Source organism: Porites lutea, chromosome 8 (assembly GCF_958299795.1).
Source record: "Porites lutea chromosome 8, jaPorLute2.1, whole genome shotgun sequence".
NCBI classification, from domain to species: Eukaryota; Metazoa; Cnidaria; class Anthozoa; order Scleractinia; family Poritidae; genus Porites; species Porites lutea.
This window is the reverse complement of record NC_133208.1, coordinates 16,515,657-16,529,234: the sequence shown is the minus strand read 5'-3', so window position 1 is coordinate 16,529,234 and position 13,578 is coordinate 16,515,657. Positions and strand designations below refer to the sequence as shown.

The following is a 13,578-nucleotide window of genomic DNA, read 5'->3' as shown; positions in this document are numbered from 1 at the left end:
CGCATGGTTCGCACTATTCACTTTTTTCTTGTGCGTAATTAAAACTTTAAAATATTGAGCCGCCCCGGATGCAGCGAAGTTAATTGGGCAGTCTTTGCTCTTCACAATTAAGGAAACATTAGATCATGACATCTATCAACTAAATTTCAGACTTTACAATGTCCATAATTGATCTTCTTTTCATTTTAGTGGAAACCAAAGAAGATATAAACACAATCTCATCTACCCTACTTCAACTAAAGCGATTGACAAGGAATAACCTAAAAAGTAAGTTCATCCTTGGTATGACCAGAAAACTCGATTGGAAAAGGAATTAAAGAGAGAAAACCTCAGTAAACTCTAGCTGGTGTCAAAGCTACGCTCTCTAAGGTTCCATTTTACACAATAGTTGTCAGCAAAATTCAAGTGCATGACTATATTGAATAATAGCGATTCAAGCTGTTTTTTAACCCCGTAGCATTTTCCTCCTCTCTACTCTCTATTTTTAAGCATGGATATGATTGGTTTAGATGATCACATGCTTTGCGTGTCGCCATGATAACAGGGGGACCTAAAAAGAGTCTGCGGTAAGCAGGTGCTTTATCATTCAAATGTTTTACTTTTCTTTTCACGCATGACCAACTGCCTTAAGAAGTATTATAACAGAGATATATGCTCCTCCATTTCCACTTGGCCGCACTTATCGACGAAGAACTCAACAGCGGCTTTTAACTACTCACTGAGGAGTTTATTTCAGTTTCGATCGGCGTTAAGACTTCCGTCGTTGTAATACGTACATACGAAATCAAAATGCTGAAGGTTATTCTTTCCTTGACAGTAGTTTTCGTTTTGACAAACGGATTACCCCTAAAGTTCCGCGACAGCGATCTTCTTGAAGATTACGCGCGCAAGATCATACCCAAGGAACGTTCCGATCTGGAAGATGCCTACGATGGATATTTGAGCCGTCGCAAGCCAAATGAAGGTGAAAAACTACGCTGGGGAATTTCGTTTAATTCCCTTTGCAGGCCTTATATATTATATGTACTCACATGCGGCTATTTACTTTGCTTTTACAGGTCGGCTAGAGGAGGCCAAACGCGTCTACGATGACTTGTATGACGACTATAGAGGTATATCTAAAAACATGATTATTATGCTATTTCTACGTAGACTTATACTAATGTGTAAAATATGATCTGTTTTGTTTCCACCCTTGTATTCGTTCTCTTTCGTTCCAAAAAAGTTACTTTAACTACGCCATGAGTAAGGGCGATATTACGATCATTCGCAGCTAGAAAAGAAATACTAGAACTGTCGAAGTACATTTTCATTATGTTCTCTGCCGGTCGAGTTTAAAACTATGGCTCGATTTTTATGGCCGAGGGGAAAGCGAAAAACAGAAGTACTGTCATATAAATTTCGAGCGTCAAAATCTTGAGGGCGCCGATGTATGTATTTAAATAAGGTACGAAATATGACGTGAAAGCATTTAAATTTAGCGGCCGCGTGTTTTAAAAAAGAGAAAACCGCAATTTACAGGACGAGCAAAAACATTGGTTTCGATTTTTTTTTTCTTATTGCCAGCTTCTACAAGCAAAAAGTCTGCCTCAGTACATCAGTCTGAATAAGGAAAAGTAAAAGTTTCCTCATTCACGAAGGATGGATTCATATGACAATTTGAATAACAATGTCGGTTTTGAAAAATATTCCGCCAACAACATCTGCTCCAGAACAACTCAACTAAGATAAAACAAAATCTTTTTTGCTTCGGTCAGCTTGAAAGCCACCCTATAGTTATCTTGTTTTGCTGTATATGCTGCATGATATACTACCAAATACAACAGTGAAACACGTTGTAAAAATCAAACTAGAGTGTTGCAAATTATACAGGCACCATATTTAAAAATCTCTCCTTCTAAACGCTGCCTTATGATGAACCTATAAAACCTTCAAAGGCTAGAAATTTAACCAAGTCTTCCTCAGAACCGAAAAATTGATCATATTTTTCCTTAAAAAAAAGTCTGAGATAAACTGGTCTTGACGTCACCTATTTACCGTGACAAGAATCAATATTTATTTTGAGACCCGAACTCTCATTCTAAACTATAATTTCTATAAGAAAAAAGTTGTACAACATAGAGAAAATGCAGGTACAAAAACTGGTCCGAATTACGGCCAAAATAAATAAGGAGATGTTAAGAAAATACTACGAGATTACAAAGCGGGAATTCGATGTTAAAAGAAAATATAATTGACTTCACTGTACATGTGAGAAAATTAAGCTTTAAGGAAAGTTATAAAGTTATATTGGCCCGGAAAATGTGCCTAGTATCATTGTAAATTGTTGTTTTTTTATTCCTGCAATTATGATAAAGCCGTAGACAGTCACATCACAAAGCACGAAATTCTTTAAATTTGCATTTGGCATATCTAGCCTTGTAAACATAAATGGAAAATATTCGAAATGGATTAGCAAACAATACGTAATTTGTTTGTATGATCGCAGAAGTGTTGATGACTCACCACAAAGCCAAATCAATATATAGAAATAGGAGCAATTAAAAACCACAAGTGTTCCCTAAACTGACGTGGCCTTATGACAGCGAATTTCCTGGATCAAATTGGAACTTTAAATTCCCAGTTTCCATGACTCGCTGACGTAACCATATGTTTGAGAATACTAGTTGCCCATGCTTTCACCAAAATTTAACAAACATTATGTTGCGGTTCTATTTTATCTTTGGTTTAAATTCCATTTTCTATTGTCTCGAACTCATTTATCAGAAACTCCCAAAGAGGCAAAATACAAAGGGAAAACAAAACAGGATAAAATTGAACCATAGTGTATACACTTTTCAGTAAAACGTCTCATAGGAATGTTACGTAATAAAAGATTTCTTTCTGAGTATTCATTTTTGAGAAGAGAAAAGCACTTGATGCAGGATCAAACTCACCTACTGAATATACATGCAAATTTGTTATTGAAAATTACAAAGGGCATTTGATCCCATGTACGTCTCGATTATCAGTGGATTGCTCGGGTATTTAGGTATAATATCACCGTAAAATTTACTCTTGCATAATGGTTCAGAATAAAATACCATGCGTCAAGCGTATTGGGTCTGTATCCATTGGTCATTAATGTCTGACGCAAGTGATAAAAAGGAAATGAATTCCGCCAACCTTTGGGGTGCTTGAATGAAACTGCATAAAGAAGCTGATCAAACTTAGTTTAGGACAACAGAGACCAAAACGTGCAAACACAGTACGTATAATTTTGAAAAGCCTAAATGACAGCAAGATATAGAGTGGTAAGAGTCGAAAGTTAAAAGTGAAGATCTCTTTTTTGGAAAAGCATTTTTCCTTCACTTGAAGGCCACTGTTTATCCTTTTAATGGTCCACTGGCTTTGAAAAGATCAATCCGCCTTTTTGACTCTCTAGAATTCTGAATGACAATAAATCCCCAAATCGAAAACAATAAGCACAAAGGAGATTTATCAAAGGAATGTACACTTGAGCGCAGGTTTAATTTGGAAAGTTGAACTTAAGGATTTCGTCCACGAACGCACATATAATTTGAGTTATCAGTATCAAATTCAAATGGATGACCCAATATTTTGTTAAAACATTCAAAAGTAATACCTACGCGAACATCAAAGTACATTGTGAAAAGTTGTTAAAGAACTTTAATTGAATGGCAATCTGTAAAATATTTTGCATGTTTTCGAATTGTTTCTAGGGACAATGCCTTCTTTTCTTTTACTGATTATCCTACGTTGCTTTTCAATTCGCAAGCTTCAAAGTCCAAGTTATAATGATCCACCCAAATTTCCACCCAACCGCGAAGGTAATTAGATTTCCAAAAACAAAAGAGAACTTCTAGAAGTCGCTGAAATCGGTGATGGACAAAGAAAGATGGAGAGACAGAGCACGCGAAAAAGCGTCACTCAGAGTTCAGTCGCTGTCTGGAAATTGTTGATGACAGACTGGGATCAAATAAAAGAATTAAAAATGATACTAGGCTTATCTTCAATATCAATTCTCTTTTCAAAAACGGACACAGGGCAGGTATTTTATTGCATTCATTCTAAAATCAAATATATTGAGAATACCCGAACAATGCCGCAGCATTTTCCCTCCGGGCTATATATAATGCATCAGTGAATCCGTTCACGAGGCAAATAGCAAATAGCATCACTCACCTTGCAGGACCTCTTGAAAATGACCTGCTTGATTGTGCAGTATACCACGTATTATAGTCATCTATGCTAGAGCGTACATCTACTACGTTTGTTTTTCCAGTGTTTCTCGTATACCTTTGAAAAAAAGAAAATAATTCTGTCAGTCAGAGAGTTCACAAGAAGTATAAATGCAACCAGCCATTTCCTATGATATCACAAACCACTCCAAACCTCTTTAAAAAGTTAAGTCATTCAATGCCGGATCCAGACCTTTAGATAAGGGGGGCGGGGGAGGGGGTCTTCAAAAAAATGTTTTTCGGCCCTTCGGGCCTCAGTTTGGTCTAAAAATAAGGCTAAATAATACCCTATATAATACCGTATTTATTCATTTAACCGCCCTGGGCGCTTATTAAATTGAGAGTGGGCGCTTATTAAATTTTTACCATTTTCAGCAAGTGAAGTATGTTTATTTTGCAACAAAACAATAAATGCTAATAACAAAACGCGAAGAAGTAACAAAGCAAGGTTTCTGTAAAATACTCTGAAGAAAACTTCGTCCTCGGGGAAGTCTGTTATTAGAATTTATTCACTTAAGTGGGTGGAGTGGGGGTGAGCGCTTATTTGAGTTTGATTTGGAGGAGGAGGAATGGGCGCTTATTAACTTTTTCTGCCTTTAGGATGGGCGCTTATTCGAGGTGGGCGCTTATTCGAGGTTGGGCGCTTATTCCAATAAATACGGTAAATCAGGTTGTTGCAAATTGGCTGAATACTGACATCTGATTGGATAAAATTAGGCGGGATTCAAGCCAAAGAAGGGAGTTACGTCCGACCTTGCTACAAAACAAGTTAGCCTTGGGCCGGTAAAACGTGCAACTACAGATTTTGAGGGAAAAAAAGTGGGACTACTCCGTACGATCTGCAATCAAGTTCTCGCGACCACCAACAAACTAAGGGACTGTGCAATAATTACCTGGAGGGGGGGGGGGGGGGGGGGGTGCTGGAAATGGGTGAAATATGCCCCAAAACTAAGTCGTACACCCCTCTCATTAAGCAAAAATTAATTTCAACCCCCCCTCACATAATGATAATATTAAGGCTAACCCCCCCCCCCCCGCACCCATGAAAAAAGTCTTCTCTCATTGATTCCCTCATACCTAGTTTACTACTCAAAAATTCCTGTCTGATTGAGCTTCTTTTTTTTTGAAGCTCAATTTAATCATACTGTGTTTTATTTACCATACTATAAATTTATATTGCTATTAAAATTTCAACAGTTGGGTTTTTCATTCTGCTAAATTATGAACATTGGCATCTTTCTTTTTCATTGAATAACATTTTAGTGCCACTTTTGCAACTTTTAATTAAAGTTTCCTGTTTTATTAAATCCTAGTGCAAATAAAGTAGCACTGTTTTAACATATATAACAGAGGCATTCCTTTCCTACTGCATGACAGATAGGAAAATAACAGCTTCATAGGTCAGAACACCTTAGAGTTGATATATTTGTCAGTTTTATTCCAATGTTAGTATTTACATTTGAACTCTAATACCTCTTCCACTACTTTTCCAGTTTGCAAAAAGGAATGAAAAAGTAATGTCCCCCCGTATGTATTAAATTTGACATCCACCCCCCCCCTCTCTTGTTGTAATTTTCTCCTATGCTTTCCCCCCCACCCCCGTCCAGGTAATTATTGCACAGTCCCTAATTTATTGCAAGACACAGGTTTGATTCGTGGGGGGGCAAAACGTGCAACATCGAATTTCAGCTAGTTTTGCACGTTTTTGTTGAAAAGGTGCCTACAGGGCAAGGACCGATAAACGTACTTTTAAAAACTACCTGAAACAGGTTCAAGATTCCGTCATTTTCCGATGGAAAAAATGGAAGACAGCAAGATAAAAGTGTCCGGGGTCCTGAAAATAGAAACGTAACAAGGTCGAGACAGCTCGTATTACTCATTTAGTTTAGTTTTTCCGTTTCTGTAGAATAATGTTCCCAACTGTACGACCTCATATCGCTACATTTACGTAAACTTTTTATAACTAAAACGGTTCCCTTATCTCGTTACCCTTCCCTCCAAAATCCCGAATCTTGGTCGGCTTCAGAGGGGCCAAATCACGAATCCAGAAACACTAATGTGTCGTTATTAGCAAACCAGCCAAACTTGAAATCTCGTACGTTTGTTGACTACCCTGTTTGTTTCTACAACAGAAAATGAGAACGAACCAGAAAAAGAAGAAGCCGAACTAGATGATGAGGTCGAGAAAGCGGAAGATGTTGCAGAGGAAAAAAGCAGCGAAGAAAAATACGCGGATTTCTTTGATGATGAAGTAGCCGACGAAGATGAGGAAGACGAAAATAAGGCAGACGAAATGATGGAGGATTATTATGAGCCTGAAGATGAAGAGGATTATGCGGAAGATGATGTCGAGGATGAACAGCCCGAAGAAGACGAAGAAGTAGATGAACCTGAAGAGGAAGATGAAGATGAGCCTGAAGAAAGTGATGATGAAGCTGAAGATTTGGAAGATGAGGCTGAAGAGGCAGCTGAAGACATGAAAGAACAACAAGAAGATCTTGAGGATGAGGCAAAGGAAGCTGAAGAAATGGAAGATGAGGCTGACGATGAAGCAGTGGAGTCTGAAGACGAAACCGATGATGCCGCAATGAAAGCCGAAGACATGAAAGAAGAACAAGAAGATCTTGAGGATGAGGCAAAGGAAGATGAAGAAATGGAAGATGAGGCTGACGATGAAGCAGCGGAGTCTGAAGACGAAACCGATTATGCCGCAATGCAAGCCAAAGAAATGAAAAAAGTACAGAAAGATGTTCAGGCTGAGGAAAAGGAAGGGGAAAGTGAAGAGACAAGCAATGATGCTGAGACTGATAAGGACGAAGCCGATGAAGCCGCAATGGAAGCCGAAGACATGAAAGAAGAACAAGAAGATTTTGAGGATGAGGCAAAGGAAGATGAAGAAAGCCAGGAGGCAAACAATGATGCTGAGATTGATGAGGACGAAGCCGATGAAGCCGCAATGGAAGCCGAAGACATGAAAGAAGAACAAGAAGATTTTGAGGATGAGGCAAAGGAAGATGAAGAAAGCAAGGAGGCAAACAATGATGCTGAGATTGATGAGGACGAAGCCGATGATGCCGCAATGGAAGCCGAAGATATGAAAGAAGAACAAGAAGATTTTGAGGATGAGGCAAAGGAAGATGAAGAAAGCAAGGAGGCAAACAATGATGCTGAGATTGATGAGGATGAAGCCGATGATGCCGCAATGGAAGCCGAAGATATGAAAGAAGAACAAGAAGATTTTGAGGATGAGGCAAAGGAAGATGAAGAAAGCAAGGAGGCAAACAATGATGCTGAGATTGATGAGGACGAAGCCGATGATGCCGCAACGGAAGCCGAAGATATGAAAGAAGAACAAGAAGATCTTGACGATGAGGCAAAGGAAGAGGAAAGTGAAGCCGAGGAAAAGGCAGATGAAGACCTTCCGGTCAAGAATAAATTGATGGAGGACTACAAAAAATTGGGTAGGTAGCTCTTGATTACGATGGATTCATTAGCCCTTTATAGGATGTATCGGTCACATTCAGCTAAAAATGCTAGGCTTGGAAGTAATGGAGCAATTGGGGAAAATGAGCTCGTCTAAGACAGTGGAGGTTATATAATCTCAGAACCCATGAATGGCAAGTGTGGGCGAATTTCCTTAGCGGCACACTTATTAGAGGTCATTTCCGCGGTCTAAATCATCCAGCAAAAAAGCCTAGTGAGTAAATAACTTTATTATATAAACACCAATGAAATACCAGGTGAGATTTCGCGCGAAAACTTGATATCTTCACATGTGAAAATAACATGATATCTTCACACGTGAAAATATCACCGTTGCTAAGGCTACGGAATAAATCGCGCCTCTCACACCAAAAAACTATTAAAGTGAAATGGTTTGGTATTTCATTGGTGTTTATATAATAAATAGAACATTACATGGTCGCTTGGAGATACGAAATTTCTCTTCTCGTGTTGAAAAAAAATATTTTTTTAATAGGTTTTCATTATTTTTGCCAAAGTTTGTTTTTCAGCCATATTTCGTCCTTGTGAGGTCATATTCGCCCCATATAAGGGAATCCGCCTTCCGGAATCCGGGAAATTTTTGGTTGTAGAATCCGGAATCTGGGAAAGTTTTTGCTTTTTGAATCCAGAATCCTGGGCTTTGGAATCCGAAATACCACTAACGACTGGAATACAGAATCCACTCTCAAAAACTGGAGTCGGCACCTGGAATCTGAAATGCACGGCGTAGAATCGAGAATCCAAGATTGTCTTGTATTCCCTTACGTAGGGCGATCATATTAACTACTCGAATACAATAAGATATTATGTACATTAATTACCGCTTAAAAGAGTCCTAACATTGGTTACATCTTTCGTTTAACTAATAATCCATAAAGAAAAAACAAAAGAACTTAACGTTTTATGAGTGCCTTTATTTCTGATAAAGACACGGCTAAACTTTACGTCCAATTTTTTGGATTAAAATAACTCCCAAATCTAAATCTAACAGGTGCAAGAATGAGTTGATCTATATCAGAGGTTTTGAAGCTGTTCAAAAAGCTCACAGTGTATTATCGGAACCTTAAATACACTCCTGATCGGTTTTTAAACAGTACAAAAAATAATAATTTTTTGTTATCTTTTCAACAGAAGCCGACTTGGAAGAGTTTAAGAAATATGTCAACCCATCCGAGGATGAATGAACCTTAGTTATGAATTCAACAAATAAAGCTCGTAAATTTCCAGCTCCTTCGTGTGGAAGCAATTAATCGCCAGTTGTTTATTCTTAAATACCTTTTCACGTTTCATAGATTCTTTTAATTTAGCATATAATCCCGAGTTTTTTAAAACCAGTATCAAACAGTGTAAATTAGGGGTTGGCTGGTATTTTGTTATATTTTTTTATAAACTAAGTTTGCTCGCAGCCAATATTATTGAGTGAAATTTTTCTCTTTTTTTTTTCAAAGTTAGTTAAATTTTTAAACATGTAGCAATAGTGTCAAGAGTTGATAAAAATTGTCTTGACTTGGCAATAAACATTTACTCCTTTTGGTAAAAAATGTGTATTTCTGTGTCTCAGTACATATGGGCGGTTTGTTCTCTTTGTGTTTAGTTTTCCCAGTAACTCAATAGGCTGGTTTAGCAACAGGACGGGAACGTCAGTTGGCGACGGGAAAGAGCGCGGAAAGGACAAAACACGACTTCCGGTGCCCAATTTGCCGCTCTGCCATTGGTCAAGCTAGTTGTTTGATTTGCGCGCGCCGTCGTTAACTGACGTTCCCGTTCTGTTGCTAAATCAGTCTAATATTAACCTTCGGACGTTCACGCAAAATCATACCCCCACCGTTCTCGACACCCGTGAGTTTTTTATGTTTCAGCATTTCGAAACGATTTTACCTTCAGCGGAAAGCTTTTGATCTTCTCGACAAAATGAGGTATATTTTATGGGTGATGGCGCTGCTGGAAGACTGTGACATCACCAAATATGGTCGCCATCTTGGCCGCCATCTTGGATCTTACCCAGAACTATTAGAAATCAGGTAAAACCCGAGAGAACAGTTAATTTTTTTTGCTTCACATATAAAAAATAACACTTAATAAGTACTTTGCTTCATTTTACCCACACGCTTTACTTTTATCGTTGAAAAAAAATTGAAAAAAACACGAATTTTCACTCAAAAATGGTTTGACGCCAAATCTCGTAACCATAGAAACTGATCATCACTAATCTTGTGTCAAAATACGTGCGAAGGATAAACAAACAGCTACAGAAAACGTCAGTTGCTGATGCTTGATCGTCTAGGAAAAAAAAAAAACAGAAAAACCTCAGAGGGGGTGGCATTCCATCCGCCCTTGTAAGTCCGTTGTTAAAGTTGACGCCAGCAAAGAAATCACTTCTACCAAAACAAACAAATATATGTCCCCCTAGAGTAATAACTTAGAGTCACAAACAGCAACGATAGCTTGGAAACAACTGCCAGCCTGAACAGTTTTGAAACCTTATTGAGTTCAACTCGCAATAGGCTTCAATTCGCCACTTTAGAAACGAGGAGGAACTGGAGCCGAACTTTGTCCCGCAATTGCTTCTGGGATCGTTACTGGGGACTCGCCGGCCAGCTATTGTGACGTCATGGCGGCCGTATTTGTGTCCCAAAACAATGAAACGGCGGCCATGTTTGTGTCCAAAACCAGGCCTGTGGGAGTTGAACTCTTTTCTTATGTAAACGCTTTCTTTTGTTCCAATAAATTTGCATAGATGCTGGTCACGTGAGTGAAAACACGGAATAGACCTATTCGGCTAACTCAATGTTGTCTGCCTTTTTGTGTACTGTATTTGCATTATAATGTGGCATTCACATTAATATGATATGGAAATTGGTGGCCTCTCTTTATAAGCCTGGCGATTTCTTAGGTCTCCTCGCCTAACAACCTGCTGTATCCTGTAAAATTTGCTGTAAAAAAAAGGCTAATAAAAATGATGATGATGATGATGATGATGATGATGATGATGATGATGAAATTCCTGAAAGAAAACGTTTTATTCCCAAAGGGTTTGAATTGGGCACAACATTGAGTTAGCTGAATTGGTCTATTGGCTTATTTCTTCCCCTGCCCCTCGTAACAGCTCCAGAAGTCTTTGCAAAAGTTAACCCAGTCTAGATTCCTTCTCCGGCGTTTCTAAAGTAGTGAATTGGAGTCCATTTCGAGTTGTAATGAGGTACCTTTCTTTTGCATGCATATGCTGTGTTATTTCAGTGTTTCCTGAATCTGACTCACAGAGGTTTTTGTGATGGAATAAAATATTTTACGATAACTAAAATTTCTTGCACGATGATTAGTCGAAAGCTATTTTCCATAAGAGTACAGACCAATTTACAGACTACGGAAATGACGTCATGGTGGCGCAACTTGTTTCTTTCTTTCTCGCGCTCGGGATTCTCCGAGAAACTTCAATGGAAATGGACGTCATGAAAACTTTCAATGTCACTATGAACTTTGCAGTGGAACAACTAGCCAACATAACATCACGCTGGCGATTCCCCGAGAAACTTTTGATATTGTTGTAATAGTAATTGCTTATTTCTGGGCTGTATTTGGAGAATTTTAAATCATTCATTTTTTTTATTATTATTATTATTTATTTATAGTTTTTTTTATATATTTATATTCATTTATTTATTGCTAGTCTGAGTGAAAAGAAAAGTCTAGGGCAATATTTTCCTTGGTCAAAACAAATAAATTATTACATACTTTAAAATTGAAGAGGCGAATCCTGTAAAAAAAAAATTCAAATAATTATGATGACTTGTTCAAAGTTAAATCCATTCATTCGAATGTTAATTGTCTTAGTCAAAATGCAAAGAAAACAAAACAACCTCATTTCTCTGTGTTAAGATTGTAATCTTACACAGTGATCTTGATGCTGCTTGAATGGTTGACACGGCAGCAGTTCATATTGGAGTTTTGGATGCACTTAAGTTTCACATCCAGCATATGTGATTCTGAAACACTGCTTGACCAGATCTAACTCTTTCATTTAAGGCCTGATATCAGTAGCAAGACAAGCATAACCATGAGGCTAAGCAAAAGATTGAGCTGTGGTCATAACCGTAAGCATTACAGTCAAACCAGGTCAAGCGTACCCCCCAAGAATCCATTAATGAATTTATTATTCAAAAGTTGAATCCGCTGCTAGTTGTAGATTTCAGATTGATCTCTGCATTCTTGTATGTGTAATGAGCCGTGAATTCACACGCGAGGCAGTTATGAAATTTCTACCAGCTCCATTTTCCTGAAATTGATGTAAATGTCTTCTAAGAAGCTTAATGCATTCAAAGATTTCCAATCTGACCAAATACAGAGAAGTTCTCGTAAAATATTCACTGCTCATTACGCATGCAGAAATGCCGCTTTGAATTTGACACCAGTTACGGGAACGACTAACGGATTCATTTTTCAAATAATCAATTCACTGATAAAATCTTGGGGGGTACGCTTGACTTGGTTTGACTGTAACGCTAAAATAGTTAAAACTTGTGCATCCTCCTTCTTCACATGTTATTTGCTTTTAATTAGGAATTGTTTGACATGAGCACAAGTACAAATATGAGTGTTTAATAAAGAGGGGGTGATAAAAGAGGCAAACTCCTCTTTTCCAGCCGAGTTTTCTTTAATCAGTTCTTGATGGCAACATTAGAGGTACCCAAATTCTATGCTTCGTACTGTTTATAAAACGAGCAGGAGTGTATTATCAGGTTTAAAAACTTGAGGTAAAGCTGACAGTTTTTAAACTTGATAATACACGACTGAGAGTTTTTTGAATGGCTTCAAAATTTCTGATATAGATCAACTGATTCTTGCACCAAGAATGAGGTTATTTTGGTCTAAAAGATTGGAATTAAAGTTTAGCCTGTCCTTATCAAATCATTAATGAGTTTTTGAATGCGAGTTAAATTCACGGCCTTAAGCTGACGCTTAGAGAAAGTGAGAATATCCATACACAGCCTTAATGCTAAGTTCCATACCCCACATTGAATTGGGAAAATAAGTAATAATAAAATAAGAAAGATAAGGCCATCCGCTATTTTTTCGTTTAGTGTCAAATGTGCTTCCTGATGTTGGGTCAATCGGTTGGAATGAAAAAAAAAATTAATAAAAAAACACAAGAAGTCTCAGAATAGGAGGCCCTGGTACCCCAGGATAACGTTAAAAGTTTATTCACATATTTGGATTAATAAAATGCACAATGTACTGTAAAAAATGTTCCTGTTTTTGTTCCTGTTTTTTCTATGCTGTTACTATGCTCACTTTTCAGATTAAAAGAATTTCAAGTTAAAAATGGTTGAACTATGTCATTCCTTTTTTTTTTTTTTTTTTTTTTTGAAAAACGAAAAATTTGGGTCGAAATGGAGAAAAAAAAGAGTATGGCCCAAGATAAAGGGGGAAATTGAAATCAGCCACTAATTTTAAGATGGCGTGAATTAAACATGACTAGAAATAGACCTCCTAAGCTTGTCTTATTCATATGCATATGTATGTATTACAAGACAAAGGGGCAAATTCCCCTGGGGTCTTGGGAAAACAAAACACACAAGCTAAAGAGGTCTGTAAGAGACATATCAGCCCTCAGTCTCCGGCATTTATAAAACAAAATAGCGATAAGCGCTAAAGGAAATGCACTGAAAATTAAATTTAATGGTAGGGATTTGAAGTTACCTCTGAAATCGTTTTCACTCTAGAAACGTCCACATCATGCATGAATCCACGCTGAACCTTATACGGTGAGCATTGATTTAAGGCACGGTCCTTCTCCTCCAGGAAAACGGTCAGATCAGCCAGTTTTGCGTTTTAA

General features: G+C 37.8%; 1 protein-coding gene across 1 annotated transcript; it reads left to right on the top strand.

The window, feature by feature from the left end:
• The first annotated feature begins 611 nt into the window (after positions 1-611).
• LOC140945802 (uncharacterized) lies at positions 612-9,286 on the top strand. The gene is made up of 4 exons (XM_073394851.1): positions 612-964; positions 1,059-1,112; positions 6,374-7,702; positions 8,877-9,286. Exons 1-4 carry the CDS (start codon positions 790-792, stop codon positions 8,927-8,929), a joined length of 1,611 nt encoding a protein of 536 aa, XP_073250952.1. The 5' UTR covers positions 612-789; the 3' UTR covers positions 8,930-9,286.
• Positions 9,287-13,578: the final 4,292 nt, after the last annotated feature.